The sequence below is a fragment of the Emydura macquarii genome, unplaced genomic scaffold (assembly GCF_026122565.2).
Source record: "Emydura macquarii macquarii isolate MOO-44397 ecotype Brisbane River unplaced genomic scaffold, CSIRO-AGI_Emac_v2 contig_3128, whole genome shotgun sequence".
Taxonomy (NCBI): domain Eukaryota; kingdom Metazoa; phylum Chordata; order Testudines; family Chelidae; genus Emydura; species Emydura macquarii.
The window spans coordinates 5,132,500-5,152,255 of record NW_027133265.1 but is presented as its reverse complement, the minus strand read 5'-3'; the positions used below and the strand labels follow the sequence as shown (position 1 = coordinate 5,152,255).

At 37.1% G+C, this 19,756-nt stretch overlaps 1 protein-coding gene across 4 annotated transcripts in view; it reads right to left on the bottom strand.

Annotated features, from left to right (window-relative positions):
- Window positions 1-19,756, bottom strand: part of ATP8A1 (ATPase phospholipid transporting 8A1) — a 215,715-nt gene that overhangs the window by 4,618 nt on the left and 191,341 nt on the right. For all 4 annotated transcript variants that reach the window (XM_067531192.1, XM_067531193.1, XM_067531194.1 and 1 more), the window contains 3 exons: window positions 11,161-11,249; window positions 10,667-10,759; window positions 1,593-1,684 (listed from right to left, as the gene is read on the bottom strand). In XM_067531192.1, coding sequence (XP_067387293.1) covers window positions 1,593-1,684; window positions 10,667-10,759; window positions 11,161-11,249 — 274 coding nt within the window. The remainder of the gene's footprint in view (window positions 1-1,592; window positions 1,685-10,666; window positions 10,760-11,160; window positions 11,250-19,756) is intronic.

The window sequence follows — 19,756 nt, the reverse complement described above, 5'->3', positions numbered from 1 at the left end:
GAATATGATCCCATTAAAAAGGCAACAGACTCAATTAAATGTGATTATATATTATAGAATCATACAAATGCAGGGCTAGAAGGGAGCTCAAGAAGTCATTAAGTCTAGTCTCCTGCGCCTGGTCTAGGACCAAGTAAACCTAGACCTTCCCCGACAGACGCTTGTCCAACCTGTTTTTAAAAACCTCCAGTGATGGGGATTCCACAACCTTCCTTCAAAGTCTATTCCAGAGTGTAAGTACACTTATAGTTAGAAAGTTTTTCCTAACATCTAACATCTAACCTAAATCTCCCTTGCTGCAGATTAAGCTCATTACTTCTTGTCCTATCTTCAGTGGAGATAGAATATAATTGATCACTCTCTTCTTTATAACAGTCCTTAACATACATGAATGCTATTATCAGGTCCCCCCGTTTGTCTTTTCTCAAGACTAAACATGCCCAGATTTTTTAGCCTTTCCTGATAGGTCAGGTTTTCTAAACCTTTTATAATTTTGGTGCTCTCCTTTAGACTCTCCAATTTGTCCACATCTTTCCTAAAGTGTGGCACCCAGAATTAGGCACAATATTGCAGCTAAGGCCTCACTAGTGCAGAGTGGGACAATTACCTCTTGTGTCTTACATACAACACTCCTGCTAATACAAAGTTCAGAATGATATTAGCCTTTTTGGCAGCTGTATCACATTGTTGGCACATATTCCATTGGCGATCCACTGTAATCTTCAGAGCCTTTTCAGCAGTACTACCACTGAGCCAGTTGTTCCCCATTTTGTAATTGTGCATTTGATTTGTCCTTCCTAAATGTAGTATATTGCACTTGTCTTTACGGAATTTCATCTTGTTGCATTCAGACCAATTTGACAATTTTTCAAGGTTGTTTTGATTTCTAATGCTGACTTCCAGAGTGCTTGCAACCCCTTCCAGCTGGGTGTCATCGGCAAATTTTAAAAGCATACTCTCCAATTTTTTATTTTTAGCCAGAGTCTGCCAATTGTTCTGCCTCCCACATCCTTCTGGACCTTAGAACATGTGTATATTTTCTTGATTTATAAAACAACACCTCCTCCCTTTTTACCTTGTCTTCCTTCATGAAAAAAGCCATAACTCTCTCTACCAATATTTTAGACATGAGACTTATCCCACATGTGCTAGTACAAATATATATATACACACTATTACAAATGCAGTCATATATATTGTTTTTGTCAGATATGACAAAAACATTGTATTTATTTATATATATATATATTTTTTTTTCAATAGGTGCCTTTTCTCTTTGCGATAAACAAAATCAAAACAATTTCAGGATTTACATCATCATACATAGCAGTAAAATCTGTTTGTAATTCAAACGTCAATGTCTTAACAGCAAACAGAGTAAACAGATTTGTCCTTTCTTAAAATATATCAATATATTAGGCACATATTTTTGTGTTTTTTCTAGTTAGATATCTTGTAAAAAGTGTTTTTAATAATCCATTGTAGCAGCAATCAAGATATTGCATTTTATGACAAACTATTGTAGTAAAGTAGTGTTTTATGTCTATATTTTGAAACAGGGTGTTAATTTTTTTTAAACACTGAACACTTACGAAGCAAATTTTGCTGCAGAGATTCAGAACGGTACAAGTTCACATGGCTCTTCTTAAAGACATTCTTCAATAGTTGAGCTCTTTCAGTTAAGCTAGAAAGAAAGTGGAAACTTGTGAAATATACTAGTATGTCAATGACTGTATATAATTTGCCCATGGGACATTACATAAGGGTTAACAAACAAATAAAAACTGCCGATTATAAGGTAGGGAAAAAATAAGTGATCAATCTTTTTTTAGGTTGTACCTGACAATTATTATTAGACATATGATTAAAATGGTGGCAAACTAAAGTATTTCAAATACTAGGTTTAAGTTTGTAAGCTTCCTGAGGTAGAGACTGGTTTGTGGTTATGTGTTTATACAATGCCTAGAATAATGGAGCCCCAATTCCTTATTAGGGACTCTAAGTGTAACCACAATACCCATAAATAAACTAACAATTACCATTAAGATATCTAAGTGCTAGACTCTGTCTGGCCCTTTTGGGGTGTGCAGTGTGAGGGAAGGGAATATAGGCTTTCCCAAACCAGCATAACCTGCATAAAGGTCAGGCAGAATTGCAGCCCATACATACTAAGAACTGTGGGGACTTATCCCTTCCTCCCTCCCATGATACAGTGCCCCAAGGTGATAGGAAGGGGAGAGGGGAGGCGGAGCTAAAGCTTTGTCCCTGGATATACCAGCCAGCCATGTGTAAATTGGAGTATGCTTCCTCTGTGAAGGGTGTTGCAGTGTGTGCACTTCTGGTGAGCTCTGGAAAACTCTCAGAAAGCATTCTGATTCTCTTGAAATATTATTCCTCATGGTGCTTGCTTTCAAGAGGTGCAGCTTGGTACTGCTCCTTATTACAATGTATTATTTACAATAGTCCAGCCCAAAACAGATTTGCCAATAATTTTTTAAATTGTTAAAGATCTGTCCCTGCAAAACAGGTGCCATGGTTATACGGTCCACTATTTTTAGAGACTTGTGGTTCAGTCTGGACTAGATACCAAATTTTAAAAAGAGGTTAGTGGCCTCATAGTAACATACATTACTTGTTTTTGTAAAGTGTTTTTTTTTTTTTTACATAAAACATTCTATAAGTACATTGATAAAATGTAATTCAATCTATTTTGACAAATATGAACAATCTGCCGTTTACTATGGTTTCACAGATTTCAAACATGTTTGGTAATATGAAGTACATACTAATTACAATTAATGCAAGTAATTAACATTTTAAAGCTGCAGAGCATACTCATATTAGAGAAATCAACACTATTTTTGTTACTGGAGGTGTTTGATTGCCTTGCTACATATTAGTACTGCCCTTTAACAAGTTTTTTTCAGAGATGTTAAGTAAATAGTAAGGTACACATTTTCAAAGATATTGCATGTGTTTACAATGTAACTAGTATGTGCATGCTCTTTTGCACACAAAGGATTTTCAAAGATTTATGTGCACACACAAGCAGGTTGAAAATTAAGCTAGAATGAAATTGTGTACATGCAGATTTCTGGTAACATACACATTTGCTGGGAGTTTAAAGCAGGGCTTCTGTGTGTCATCCAGTTATATTAGCCATTTTCCTCCCTCCCAAAACTTTGAAACTTAGAATGGCACCTCATTACTATTTGTGTTACTACTGCAAAATATACTGGAATATAATCCAGACAGCTCTCCACGTGAACAGAAGAAGGAAAAAAGGGTGAAGGAGGGAACGAATGACAGTTTTAACCAATTGGATACACAGATACTGGTTGAATGTTGCAAGGTATGACATTTTAAAGAAACAAACAGGCTGTCTCCTTACAATGTATCTTTCTTCCCAAATTCTTGTAGTTTCCCATAGATAAGACCCTAATTTAGTAATTAGAAAATAGGTGGACTGGCCATAGCACAGACAGCTCTTCAAAATCTGATATATATACTTTCTAATAATTTTAAGAAGATTTACTGCAGGAATTGGAAAGCAATGTAGATGAGGACTGGGAATGGCATTACACAGACTCTTCAACAAATCACAGGAACTATGCACCCTGAACTGGGCTTCAGTTTCAGACACCCCAGTGCTGAATGTTTTGTCTTCAGTATGTGAGCTGTTTTATCAACATGCCCCAGGGTGCCCAGATAAAATTTAGAATAGAACTTTTTGAACTCATGCTACTTGCTGAAGCCTTAAAGTTGTGAAAAAGCTGTTTCAGTTGTGACAGTGTCTGTAGCAATCTTGGGATCCATAGTAAGCTAAGTTTGAAAGTACTTCACAGTACATCCTTCGATTTTGAAGGCCAGAAGGGACCATGGTGATCATCTAGTCTGACCTCCTGCATAACACAGGCCATAAGATTTCCCTGAATTAATTCCTGATTCAAGTCCAATAGTGGTGATTTAACTAAAGCACATCTTCTAGATAAAACATCCCATCTTGATTTAAAAATTTTCACCACAATCTTTGGTAAGAGTTCCAATGGTTAATTATCCACACTATTAAAAATGTGTGCCTTGTTTCTAGCCTGAGTTTGCCTGGCTTCAACTTCTGGCCACTGGATCTTGCTATACCTCTGTCTTCAGGATAGAAGAGTCCTTTATTAAGCAAATTTCTGTTCCCAACGTAGGTACTTAGGCCCAGATCCTTAAAGGTATTTAGGTTTCTAACGTCTATTAATCCTCTTTGAAGATATGGTTCTTACAGTGTAAACAAATCACCGTTCACTTAATATTTGTTAAATTAAACAGATTGAGTTAATGTCTTTCACTATAAGGTGTGTTCCAATCCTTTAATTATTCTCAGGACTCTTCTTTGAACCATATCCAATTTTTCAATGTCCTTTTGGAAAGACATCTTGAAGTCCTGTTTGACTGTGCTGATGATAGCAAACTTGAGGAAGAAAAGATTCAAGATAAATTTGAACATGAGCTAAATCTCTCTTGTCCTGAGAACAGGTTGGTGCCTGAGACATAGATATTACTTAGCAAGGGGGATGCACCAATTTAACTGTTTCTAAACCTATTTAGTAAAATTGGTACGATTTTCTCACATAGACAAAGCCTTAGTTATTTCAGGGGCAATCATGATGCGGCAACAACCCAGTTCTGTAAAAGTGACCTCTAAGAATATAAAAACAGCCATACTGAGTCAGACCAAATGGTTGACTTTGTGTTGTATGAAGAAATACTTCCTTTTGTTCGTTTTAAACCTGCTGCCTATTAATTTCATGTGGTGACCCCCTAGTTCTTGTGTTATGAGGAGTAAATAACACTTCCTTATTTACTTTCTCCACACTAATCATGATTTTATAGACCTCTTCATATCCCTCCTTAGTTGTCTCTTTTCCAAGCTGAAAACTCCTAGTCTTATTAATCTCTCCTCATGGAAGTTTTTCCATACCCCTAATAATTTTTGTTGCCCTTTTCTGTACTTTTTCCATTTCCTATATATCTTTTTTGAGATGGTGCATAGAGTATTCAAGATATGGCGTACCATGGATTTATAAAGAGGCAATATGATATTTTCTGTCTTATTATCTGTCCCTTTCCTAATGATTCCCAACATTCTATTAGCTTTTTGACTGCTGCTGCACACTGAGTGGATGTTTTCAGAGAACTATCCACAATGACTCCAAGATCTCTTTCTTGAGTGGTAACTGCTAATTTAGACCCCATCATTTTATATATACAGTTGGGATTATGTTTTCCAATGTGCATTACTTAAGATAAGTAATTATTTCCTATAAGATACTAAAAATACAATAAAATTAATTATACAAATTCAGACAGATTTGGAGGGAAGAAATGGAGGAAAACATTGCAAAGCCAGACTCTGCGCACAGCTGAGGTTCTTCCGCTCACAGCCATGAAGAAGGTGGTACTGAGAAGGCTGGGGGCAGCACTTACCTTATATAACTATGGGCACTGAATATGTTTGATTTTGTGAGGGGATGCTTGTGCAGTTCTCAATGGACTCAACTCTTCAACAATGTTCAGAGCCTCTGCAGGGCTGGTGGTAAGGTACGTTACTTTGACTTTAGGTATATGCAGAGCCCACACTAAAGACAAACTATATTTCTCTTGAGAGGCTCCCTTTCTTTCCGGAAACCCAGGCTCCAATGAGATGCGCAGTGCCATATTATATCCAGCCCTCTAACCCTGGTCACTAGAGCGGTGCCTACAGAACAACCATAATTATCTCCTGCTTGTGGCCTGGAATAAGCAGTCAGATGGGTATTTTTGTAAATGTAAGCTCTTGAAAATTGGGCCTTAAATGTGCATACTTTAAATTCATATTTGAATACTAGATATGGAACAACTTATTGGCAGTTTGTGAATAATAAAGACTCAACTATATAGCGCTCAATAACCGAACTGAAAATATAACTGAAGACAGAGGGATATCTTGGATAAGAAATGTACTATACTTTCACTTACATACTGTATTTTCAAATATATAGGGACTCAATTCTGCACTCCTTATTCACCTGAATAGGGATTGCAGAATAATGCTCTTTACTTGTAACTATCTTTTTGGCATTCAAAATGAGTTCTGAAAATAAAACTACATCCATCAGAGCCAATGTAATGTAATACATAAGCAATGCTAGATGACATTACCTCAGCATCTGTGCTCATCAGGTGCACTAGGAGGCACAGGCTGAGCACTAACACCATTCAGACACATGAAGTGTGTGTATTCTTGAATAACTTCTATCTCGTATGGTTTAAAGTTTTGAACAAACTAGTAATAAAATGCATCTTATTACATGTAAATTAAGATGAGCAAGAACAGATTTAAATTTTCAACCATCTAAAATGTTTAATACTTTATATTTTTGTACTAATTTTCTAGTTTAAGAATATTTAAAAGTGATTTACATAAAAATGTTAATACGACTATATGAAGAAAAAGCATTTCTGACATACAGGTATCTCAGTACACCTGCACAAGCCAAAGTAATTAGTCATGTTGCTGTTCACATATGCCCAATTCAATAGCAGTAAATGTGTACTATTTCAGCATTAACATCATTTAAAAATGAAATAGTACACATTTTTAAGAGCTGAGTGTGAGGTGAAGAAATTTTTTTTGGCAATAAAGGTATGAAATAATGGTTTATTTTTACAACACTTGCCCTTTAACCTTTAGTCATTTAAATTTTAGACACAAGAGGCTTCTTGGCATATCAGTTATAATGGCTCTGATAACAAAATCAAGCCTTCTGCAGTGCAAACTACCTGTTTTATTGAGGTAGTTACATATTTTAGGCTCCCACAGGCCTTTCTGGTCAGTGATCAAATATTCAAGTTCTCTTTCAGTTAGAAAAGTGACTGTGTAATAATGGCACTGTAGCCGGGAGGGATGGTTCCCCTCGGAGAGGGACCCAGAGGGAAAACCTGGCTGCTAGAGCCCAGAAGAAGATCAACTGACCGGAAGCAGGGAGGTGGGGCCAGGCCTTTAAAACCCCGGCCTGAGTTCTCAGTCAGGTGTGGACAGCCGAGGGAGAAGGATGCCTCTCCCTGTAGGCTCCATGCTAAAACCAGGCCCGAGGCCCATGCTGAAGGGGAAAGGCCTGTCTTAACCCCCGACTGGGGACTGACGGAGAACCTACCTGAGTCCCCTGTTGCCTGGGAGTCGGAGGGGAGCCCACCTGAGTCGCCCGCTGCCCGGGAGCCAGAGGAGGGCTAGCCCAGGCTACCTGCTGCCAGGGAACCAGAGGAGGATAGACCCGAGCAGTACTGAGCCTGGGACCCGGAGAACCTGCTGGCCCTACCAGCGGCCTGGGGGCTGGAGGACCTGGAGGAGCTCCCCTCCGAGGAGAAGCCCATGGAGTTGCCAGAGCTGCCACCGGTGGACGAGGAGGGCCTGATGGGACTACCACATCCCAGTGACCCGGAGGAATCAGGTACCTGTTGGTACGGGGAGGAAGGAGCCCAGGGGCAGCCCTGAACGGAGGCTGAGTACAGGGCAACCTGGTTGGCGTGTTACGGCTGGAGCCCCACCAACGCAGTGGCAGGCAACCCTGCCGCTGCTAGGGCCCTGGGCTGGGACGCAGTGGAGATGGGTGGGCCTGCGTCCCCCTCCCCCCTTCCTGAGCCACCCCAGGAGACCCTTACCCTCCTTACCATCCCAGACGCTAGACTGTTGGCTCGCCCGCCCTGCCTACGGGCTGGGGCAAAAGACTGTTGGCTCGCCCGCCCTGCCTACGGGCCGGGGCGAAAGACTGGGCAATCTCCCAGCAGGGGAGAGCCAGGAAGACCGGTCCCCCTCTAGGAAGGACTCAGAGGGGAACCCCCCGATGCTGCCCCCAGAGGGGCACGTTTACAGGCACCTTCTTGCTCAATCTATTTTCTTACTTTGCTGACAAAATGTATTTGTATTACTATTAGGTGTATTGTCTATTGAAGTACAAGATAAAATCTTATTTGACAATTGGGCAGAAAAATTCTGATTGCAGAATCTTTATTACTGGGAGTGATGCAAGATTTGATAAGAACACTCATATTGAGTTTGCATTGATAATAATTAAAAATGTGGAATTTCTTGTGAACAAACCCATTTTTCTATTGCACTAAAGTAGAGCACTAAGATACCAAGGGTGGGCGAAAGCACCAATAGAAAAAAATGACAGAATGCCAAAATGAAGTGCTGAAGAATATACAAGAAATGTGCCAGAAATAACTGGTCAGTTTCATGTCAGATGTTATATTAACAAGAGTAAAAATCCTGCAAGATGCTATTTTTAAATCAGCAGAATTGTAAATAAGTAGTCATCACAGGATTAGCATTCTTGGGGTCTTAAGGCTCCAGTGTAATGAGTGGCAAGCCTGGAGACATGAGACCCAAGAGTGAGAATTGTGTAAGAGGTTATCTTCAGAGAAGCAGAATCAAACATAAGTAATCTTCCATTTTCTGCAACTAAGACTGAGGTATCAGAGTCAGTTTCACTTCTCCTTTGCACTTTTCATGACACCATGGGAATGAGAGGAAAAGAACAGAATCTACAGAAAAGGTTGTAATCACAAAGAACATAAAATGTATCAATCCCTATTGTTAGTGACTCCTGATATTTCTTTGTAGGATAGAAGCATTTTGCAGTTGTGGCTCATGCCAAACAAGTCTATTATTGGAGTTCTCTACATCCTTTAAAACTGGTGAAATATTTGTTGATTGAGGCTACATTCCCCTGAAATGGCTGAGGCAATTAATATTGAATTTCCTGGATATGATTACTCTGACACCTTTGCGATTCTTTTTAGCCCATTTTAGGATGGGAAATGCCTGCCTAAGGAGGGGCAACATTTTTTGTCCCTTGATTGAAATCACTACTGTATTTTCTGAATGAATTAGAACCAGATTTGGTAAAATATGAGGATTTTTATTTCCAGTCTGTTGATATTAAAGTGTTCCTCACTATTTAACCACTTGCTCTGCACAGTGCATATAGGCTCCTAACAACATAGATTTACCATTGGTTGTTACAATGCAAGCAGGTTGATCCATCAGATCAGAGACTCCTGACTGCCATTTTCTCAAATGAAGAGTTTCTTTTACAGAGGAGGACATTTTCACCATGTAATGTGAGCAGATATTAATACAAGGAGCAGCTATGCAGCCAGGATTAAGGCCCCAAATTAAAACAAGAAATCATTAAACCGAAGAACTAAACAACTTGTCTGGAGGTTGAATGGTCCAACGAGGATGTCTTGGCAGCCAGTGAAACAATTTTCTGAAGTCTTTTCTCGATGTTTTCTTAAGACTAATTTAAGTTCACAGATGAACTAGATTGTGAGATGGTTCCAGAGCAATCTTACAGATTTATGATAATCATCAATGATAAAAGAAAATATATCTGTTTGCGAAAATGTTACCCTAATAACAGAAGCTGAAGAAGAAAATTCTTTTGGACACAGACACGTACTTTGAGGACGATATGGTTGACTGGAGAGGAGGAATGAAACTCTTCCCAGCAAAACACTAGCTGATATAAACCACATGCTCACATAAGGCAAAATGACTGCTAGTCTCTGGAAGCACAGTGAGGCTCACCTGAGCTATAACAAGCATTGGGGACCTGGAAGGAGATTCAGTGTGATGGAGAGGTGTCTGTTTCCCAGACAACTGAACTGAAATCAGCAGTCTGGGAACACAGGAGAGAAGGGAACAGTGCTGCAAGACTCAGCAGCAAAAGAGGCACACTGATTTACTCCCCCAGACCCTCTGTGAAGGTATTCCTTTCATCATTTTTTTCTGCTACTACATCAAAATGTTCTTGTCCGTTCTTTTCAATCTCTTTAGTATAATTCTTTGCCATTCTTCTCTAACTTTTGAATAAGCTTTTATTTCTCCAAGTCTCCTGAAATAATATTCCGTCTTCCTTTTCAACCATACATGCCTGGCACTGGGAAGAGTACAAGTAGTCGGAGGAGTACGTACACTTTGTGAAGATTTAAGTTTAATTTATTTCTTACCTGTTTTAGGTTTGTCTAGTGCATTTTCCTTTACTTGATTTAATATATGAAGTAAGAGAGGTTCTTTGGATTGGTGTTACATACCTAAGTGAATTTGTTTTCTTTAATGTCAGCAAACTGTGCAGAGATTTTGCTATTTTCCTTCAGTCCCTTTATCTGAAAGGCTTTTGACTGAGTTTAACAATTGTCCTTAGGTAAAGTTTATAAATGTATCTGTGAATGAACCAAGTTCTAACTTGTTTTGTTTCAACTGTGAACACTGCCAAAGTGGTAAAACAGGGTTTTAAAACCAGGTTCTATTAGATTTTGGTTTAATCCACAACGACTAGCCAAAATGTGACAGAATTTGGTTCTGCCACAAATGAACAAATTCAGCTGAAAACCTTTTGTAAATAATTCCTTAGATCCTGAACTTTCAAAAAAGATGCACACAGATGGATCCTTGTACCTGCAGAGAGAGCACTGTTCATGTGGATGCAAGTGTCTGTCTGCTTGCATCCTACTCCAAGATCAGAGTCTTAGTTTCTTGAGTTTGTACAACGTGACTATGAACATACAACAGCAAGCAATTATTTAAAACAAAACAAAAACAAAAACACCACAATCGACAGGTATTTTACAGTACCTCTTGCCATGCACAACTGCCCCTGGATCTTGAGATTTTGCTTCCAACTCCTGAACTTCATCTACCAGTGTCTTAAAAATAGCTCTCTTGATTCTGCAATACGAAATGTTTTCAGATTAACTCTTGTTGAAACTCTAATATATGTATTTTTCAAGACTCTAAAATAGAAATTTACAAATTCATTTTTGAGAAGTGATTTCAATTGAAATCTTGAAAGGAGAAATGTTACAGATGCATCAGTTCTAAATAATATACTTTGTCAGCTGTTATGCTAAGCACAAACAACAGAAGTTATCAATTAAAAGTTCTTATTAACAAAAATATTAAACTAATAAAGTAGTGGTACATTTGTGGCAAGATTTGTAAACTACAAACAAAGAATCAATGAAGTTCTTTATTTATATTTTCTTTTAAACAAACTGGCCAATACTTAGAAAAATTAAAACTTGATAGTCAATAATTTTCCCTCTAAATTTTAACAGTACTATACTTACACTTTGTATACTACATCAAAAAGCAAAGCTGTCATAGGAATACATAACAGACCCATCCAAAAGACTCCAGAGCTGAACAACATAATTGCCTGGATAGATAAAATCACAAAAGTGATACCGTTATGAAAAAAAATTAGCAAAACATTTAGGCAGATCTCAGCATTTGCTTAGCTCTAAGTATCAAAATCAAATTCAACTCAACTTTGCTGGGCTTTCTAATGCAATATAAAAATTACTGGACCCCATTCCGCAAATCTGACTCACAGGAGTTGTCCTTTCTCATTTGGGAGAAAGTCCCTCAAACACCTAATATGTAAGTAAATGCTACTCATGTTAAAATCTTGATGGAAAGTTCAAACTGTTCAGTTCTTTAAAAAATTAAAAACAAAACAAAACAAACACTTGGATTAACACAATCACATTTCTAATACTAATAAAGGATACTATCAAAATAAGATATGGCAATTTAAAATATTGCAAAATCTTTGATAACATGTTTTAATAGCACTCCTACTTGCTGTCAACCCTAATATGAGATAATGGATACTGAAAAAGATATTTATCCTTACAATAATATTATCGTACATCTCCCACCAAAGAGTATTGAGAATATTCCAGTAGAAACCACTATGGTAAGCACTTCTGTTTTAAATAATGTTTTGTTTATAATTCAGAAATACAAATATAATGAGAAATTATATATGTTCCATCTGCTTTTCTGTAATCCTTTAACATAACATCTAAACAAAAACTGTTTTAAAATAAAGCACATTACTGAAAAATTAAAATACTTTATTAGCAACAAACTTTTTGGCTTTTAGTTAGGTATATAATTTAGTCTGTATTTTTACTGTCAGAATGGAAATCAGAATTTCTCCTATTCATGTTACTTAACTTGCTTCTGCACACCTGTTACAACCAAAGACAAAACAAGCAATACTCTCCATGCAAAATTAGTATAAAGAGCATTAAAATAACCTTAATTTGCCTTTATAACACAAGCCAAGCATCTACATCAGAGGTATTATTCAAAAAAAAATTATCTATGATTAATAAATTAGTCAGTTGTTGGTAATTAGAATATTAAAAATACTTTTGTAATGTAATTAGATTTCACAGAGATTAAAAGTAACGTTGTTATACTATAGAATTTGAATTCTTTGATTTCATTTCTTGAAGTCTAATTGCTTCTAAAGATCAAATTTGCAGTACCTAATTGAAATAATAAACAAACTGTGAAATTTTACTAATATTAGCAATACCAATTAGGAGAAAAATCCAGACATTTTGAATACATAGCCTAAATACTATTTTTTTTTAGCATACATAAACTAAAATTTGTTTCAGATCTGTATATGGTACAGTACTTACGATCTAGAAAGAACAAGTCATTTTCACAAAGTCTTATTCTAAGTTAGGTAGTGAATCTAACCCCATATTTACTTTTGGAGTGCCTGCAGATACATATATTTTTAGAAAACTTAAAATTCTAGCTGAGCTGCAAAGTTAGCAAATGTACCTTTTTTATCCACATCCATATTTTATACATATATTAGTTATTACAGGTGACTGAGCTTGCCCTGAGCACTTTATTTTTTAGCCAGAATAATTACTATAAACGAATTTATAAACACTGAACAATAATGCTAGGATTAAAATAACTTTACAATTCACAACTTCAACCAAAAAGACGTATTTTAGATTTCTGTAACAAAATGGAGAAAAGGTATTCACATAAAAGTCACTTGATATTATAAGCAAAACATGACCTTTGGCATGCTTGGTGACATGCTCAATTCTTAAAACCAATACTAATAGGAAATGCCTATCAAAACTACATTTTGTAAAAGCTTTTAAAGTTTAAGTAACAATTATATAGACCAACCGTTTCCTAAACAAAAAATGGTAGAGAAAAAACACAATTTGATTTGATCTGAATGACCCTCACTTTATATTATTAATTTTATAGTATTTTTAGGTTAGGGTAACAGCAAAGAACTATACTTGCTTTAGCCAGCCTATTAAATGTTTTCTAGTGAAACAGCAAAAGTGATAATGTAGGTCTTTGGATGTTAATTCTGACCATTGTAATGCTAACTATGAATGAAGCAACAACTGGCGCCTACTATTCAGTCCATCCAGCCTTTGGCTTTACAAATGAACAACACGAATTGAGAAAAAAAGTTTTTCTGCGTCATATTTGAAAGCCTGTCAGATTTTTTTTTTCCTTTTGCAGAGTTAATCCAAACCTAAAAGATTTAAAGCCGACATTCGCATTAAAGACAGAGGGCCTCTTTGTATTTTTTGGATGAAGAGGGAAAAAATAAAATCCCACAGAGGTATTTCCTTCCTTTCTGTACAAGAAAGCTCCCCCCTCACTCTGTAGAAACTATTTTTGTCTCTAACTTTTCACATCTCTCTACACATAGGCAGGTCATCTGGGAAATGGCAAACCAATCCTTTTCAGACAATGGCACTAACAGGAGCAGCCTGTTCTGGGGATGGACTCTGGCTGCCTCTGTTCGTGGTTTACAAATTGTTCCTAATGTGTGAGATTTGTGGTCTATGCCAAGTTTTTTTTTCCCCTTTAGGCCTTGTGAAACCAAATGGAATCTTCCACAAAAGTGGCTCCCAGGGGAATTCAGAAATAATCTGAAGTAAGAGTTAGAAAGCCTATTAAATTGTAGGGCTAACAGGTCCCAGGGGGAAAACAAATAATTGTTGTCTATGTAGCATAGATACTCTGCAAATTTTGACTTTCGAAATTAAGACTTTCTAAAATAAATGAAGATAGCTCATAAATGTAGCTTTTATGGAATTTTTCCTGCTGCTGTTTGGGTTTTGTTTAAAGAAAAAAAATTGCTGAAGATTGTTACCATATAACTTTTTCATGCAGTAGCATACTAAAAGTCTTGTCTGTTGAACTTTTTAAATGCACTGAAGGATGTGTACTATCAGAAAATTACATATCAAGTTGAAATGATAAGAATATTCCCCTTCTTTTTACTATATTTATGAAACATTACAGATACCTTTAGACAAATCATTTTTAAGGATGAGGATATCTGTTCAGACAAGGAAGCAACAAAGTTGGAAAGTGCAATAAAACCATTCTGTGGAAAGGTTTATAAAGCCTTTTCAGTTTATCTAATCTAGCTATCATCACAGTAGTACCAGTATGTGAATGCCTCCCGTATTTAAGGATAGAAATAATAACAATTTCTCCTTCTTTCTTCCTTCTCAGTCTACAGAGAAATAACTTGATTAATTTAGAGTTGTTTTTTTTTTCTATTTGGTTTTGTTTGTGTGTTGTATGTTAAAGAACTAACTGAGGCAAAGCTAAGCTGAAGACAGGAGTTTTGCATTTAGTTCTCAATGCAGTGAGGTTAGAGGTCATTTTTATCTTTTCTGGTGGTTAGTTCCATAGTCTTGGTATAGCCCTCTCTTTATATTTACAGCTTAAAAAGAGAGCCCCCACTAAGGAAACCATATTAAATATATACAAAAAACTCCCAAAACAATGTAGAGGCCAACTATAAGGAGAGGAGAGAACCAGGAATAAAATATCAGGCAGAGGGTAAGCAAGTGAAGGAAGCAGGAAAAAAACACTACTATCTCAATTCAAGCAAAATTCCCATGAAATGAATAAGAATTTGCCCAAGTAAGAACTGAATAAAAACTGCAGGATTTTGTCCACAATTCATATTAATAGTATTTGATATTGTCAGCACTTAATATTATTTTAAAAACTCTATTTCAAAGTTATTTATAGATGACTGCACAAACATAACCATGATTAGGAACACAGCTTTATGTGTTCCCACCCTGCCCAATTAGTATACAATGAATCAAATATACAGATTAAAAAAGGTACATGGTGTTGAGTAGGACTTAGTGCACAAGTAGCTCAGGGTCTCATTTGATAGCTGTTCCTCAAAACCATATTTTTCTTTGAGTGATTGTCTATATGTGCCCCATGCACTAAAGATTGCAATGTTTTGGCCAGCAGTGCCCATTTTCACCTTCACCCACCCAAGGGCATAAACTGGGCAGAGCGACCAACCCTCAATTCCTTCTCACGGTCTGTGGCTGTGAGATGGAGCCAATATAGCTGTATTCCTGTCTTTTGCAACTACAATCCCTGTTTGCTTGTACTGTACATACTTTTATTATAGGATAGCATAGAATAATCAGTATGATACTTAGTGTACTTCATTGTGTGGATGAATTTTTTCTTATTTCCATTCACCTGGTACCAGGATTCAGGTGAAGTGCTGTTCCTCATATAAGGCAGACATATCCCTCAATGATGGACATCTGTCTTGGGGAGGGACATATTACAGAAAAATGAAGTTTCTGTTGTTTGTTTTCTAACCCAAATTTAAAATTAAGTTGCTATATTAAAACTATATCACCTGGATAGATCTATGGGTATGTCTACACTGCAAAAAAAAAAACCCTCAGATTTGTGGCGGAGAGTCTCAGAGCCCAGGTCAACTGACTCAGGCTCATGGGGCTTGCACTACAGAGCTAAAAATGGCAGTGTAGACATTTCTTCCTGGAGCCAAGGCACTGAGACCTGGAGTGTGTGTGGGGGGGAGGGTCATAGAGCCTGGGCTCCAGCCTGAGTGGGCACATCTACACTGCTATTTTTAGCCCTAAAGCATGTACTCCATGATACCAAATCAGTTGACCTAGGCTCCGAGATTTGCTGCCATGATTTTTGTTTTTTGCAGTGCAGATGTACCCTATGAGACCTGCCTCAGACTCGGAGACAGGATACATTGGGGTTGGAGCAGTCCTCAGCAAAATGTGCCCTCAGCATCCTGCCTCTAAGGGTATGTCTACTTTGCAAATGGAGGTGTAATTTCCAGCTCAGGCAGACATACTCACACTAACTTTGATCAAGCTAGCATGCTGAAAAGAGCAGTGCAGAGTAGCAGTGCGAGTGAGTATAACAGTGTCCGAGACTCAGGTGGCTAGCTGATGCTGTTGTCAACCCTGCTGCAGCTATTCTGCTATTTTTAGCAGCTGGACATTATGCCTCCAGCTTCACTGTAGACATCCCAGGGGCATTCTCCTGAAACCTCTGCTGTTGTTCCCTCCTACCAATCTGAAAGGGGTGCGACCCTGCACCACTTCTCCAAGAAGCATGAAAGAGGACTCCCTGTTAAACATACTTCTAAATAAAAGAGAGAGATAAGTCTCCTCTTTCTGTCAGTTCATACATTTACCATTTCCACCCATCCCCAAATGACACTCTTTCAAGTGGGAGGCCATTGTACAACCTCTGCATATTCTTAGGGACCTATCTATTTGCACTGAATGAAACTGAGTCTAAGCCTTCTGTTGCTTTCGCTGAAAGATCTAATAGGCAATTCCAACCCAAGGGTTATCTAAGTGGGTCTCAGAGAATATTAAGCTGTACTATAGAATAGCTAGATAAGAACCTACAAGGCAGGTTAGGGCACACTCCACAAGAGCAAGTGCAGTTTCTGCAGCTTCTTTTAGAAGTGTCCCCATAGTTAACATATAGAAGACAGGTAATTGGAAGTCTATATAGACACCTTTACTAAACATTATCTCAATGTAGAGGCATTCAGCTCTGACACTTGATTTGTCAGGGCTTTGCTGCCACCGTTATTTAGTTTGATGCTGAGTACCCTCCTCCATTTATCTGTCTACTTCTTGTGAATCTCCAGAAGTGGAATACATATAGAAAAGCACTCAAAAAAGCAGTTTCTTATCTGTGCAGTAACTGGAGTTCTTTGAGATGTGTTCTCTATATGTATTCCATGACCCACCCTCCTTTCCCCAGTACTAAGAGTCTAATAATATCTGGATTTAGTTCTGGTGAAGAAAGTGAGGGTTATTTCACTGCAACTTTTATGCCCCTGGATGAAGGTTGCAGGCATGGCCCAATGGACATTGCTGATCAAAAGATTCCAATCTTGAGAGCGTGGGATGAATGCATACTAGAACTGAAATACGTATAGACAACATATCTCGAAGAAACATAAAAGTGTAGGACTAGAAGGGACCTTGAGAGGTCATCCAATCCAGTCCCCCACATTCAAGGCAGCATTTCAGTTACTGTACAGGTGTGTAACTTCCCTGTCCCAGGACCATCTGTACAGAGGCACAGGCCATTCACATGAAGGTCCTGTAATGTCCTGCACCTTGGTTCCGGCCCCTAGCAACCTCCTTCAGCCTATGCCAACACAGCCCCATTACTCTAAAATATAAAATAGGATTCAGAGGAACAGTGAAATTGCCTACACATATAGTTATCATGTATAAAGTAAACAAACTGAAAAAACAGAAAAAGTATTTTATTTTGCTAACTTCTTTCACTTACAGTAATACCACATGTTAACTGCAACTGTTGCAGATACAGACAAAAATGCTCCTTTATCACAAAATACCTTTAATCACAAATAACTTTTCCATTGAAAAGCGTTTTTAATATGTAGATGAAAAGCAAGTGCTATTAAGATGCCACTCTGTGTTACAGTATTTACAACAGCAGCACCTACTATGTTTGCCCAGCAACACAGCTATGTTGGCTAGTCCTAATAAGTGATAAGAAAATGTAACACTGGGTTAAAATTGGATTTATTTCCAGAGTTGCCTAGATAATCTTTTCCATAAAACTAATATTTCCTTCTTCAGTGCATGGGGAAGACTTTTTGATTTTAAAGTTAAAGAAACAGATACTGTCAATTTGATGCTATCTGAAAATGGGTTCTCTGTCCAGCTATATTACTCATAGACTATAAGGTCAGAAGGGACCATTATGATTATCTAGTCTGACCTCCTGCAAAACACAAGCCACAGAACTTCACCCACCCTCTCCTGTAATAGACCCCTAACGTAAGACTGAGTTATTGAAGTCCTCAAATAATGATTTAAAGATTCAGGTTAAAGAGAATCCACCAGCAAGTTACACACAAATCCAAGTTTGTATTCTAATGTAGATCACATGCCCATGCAACAACATGGAAATACCTCTCAGGGAATTCAAACTATAAGAGAGAGTGGAATCACTTCCCCATCTTTGGTAGTTTTGCTTGAAGATAAAGAGATACTGCACACAAATAAGATGAAAAAGTAGGACTGTTCCTTCCATTAATATTAAAATATTTCTATCATTATTCCTTTTTTTTCCTGTTATGGAATACTATACAAATCTACTCAAATTTGCTGACAGCAGCAAAATACCTGTTGACTAGCATACGGAAAAACATCAATACCTGCTATAAGGGAATGGCCACAAAGATTGCATTGCCAGGACTATGGAAAAAGTTATAATTGTAGAAATAATAAAATATACTGATTCCATAGCAGTACAATCACACAGACACAGATATTCTGCTCAAGCTAAGCTGCACAGCCTGCAAACATCTTCCAATATACTCTCTAGGCTACTGCTCTCTCACCTATACACCTATAATATGTTTTAAAAAACCCTGTGATCTACACCAGCTGTTGAAAAACAAATTTATCCAGACTGGTTAACACTTTTTATTTAACTGGTTTATGCTGTTTTTACTTTGTTAGTTATGTACTATAACAAATTCCACATCATGCTACATATCACAACTGTCACACAGCATATTTTGCATTTTGTATCTGATCTAATAAAATATTTGAAGGTAAAGAAAGATATCTATTTCTCTGGTTTCTTCTAACCTGAAGAGTCTAATAAGGAATCACTAGTCTGCACATTTTTGGGGTTTGCAGATGTTCTCAAAACCTGATTTACTACAATAAATTATGTATATCTTTCTCTTTTTCCAGCAATATTTAGGAAAAATACTGTGAAGCCATTTCTTAAAGTTATAGTGTTAAGTGTGCCTTTTATTTAGCCTATATTCCTGAAGCGTGATATTTTAATAATGTCCCTAGATGTTTTTTAAAATGTTAGGTACAATAGAAATATCAACCATCAGCATCTTTTGTTAGTTTGAATGTTGTGCTTTGGTCTATTAACTAAAAATCTGAGACTGCAAGGAAGTTCTTCCCTCTAGGGTACAGTCTAAGTATTTTAACCTTTGATAAACATCTACATTTTTTTCTCTCTCAAGAATTTTAATTTTATTATCAATAAAATAATAATTAAAAGATTAATATGGAATATTTTAAAAGTACAATTCCATATGTAAAATCATTTATTATGTTGAATAATACAGGCTGAAGCAATATTTCAGAAACTAATACTTTTAATAAAGTATATTAATACATTTCTTACAGGGTGCAGCTAAAATGTCCCACAAAGAGTTTTATTGTTTTTCACAGGGATTCTACAAACCACAATCAAATGATCTGAAATTCTGTAAAACACATGCTTGTTCCTTAACTTCAATTTCCTTCAGTAGTTTTATAGATCCCTTAGGCCAGATGGAACAGAAACAGATGGTGTTCTGGAGAACTTTACAGTACATGTCTACAGTACCACAATAAATTTAAAAGTTCTTCAGATACTGAGCTTTTGTTACTAATATCAGTATGAACTGTTTCTTGTTGCAGTAAGTTTTATATTTTTAATCTTGTTTATTGATCACAATGGCAAAAATAGAAAAGCTCAATCCTCACT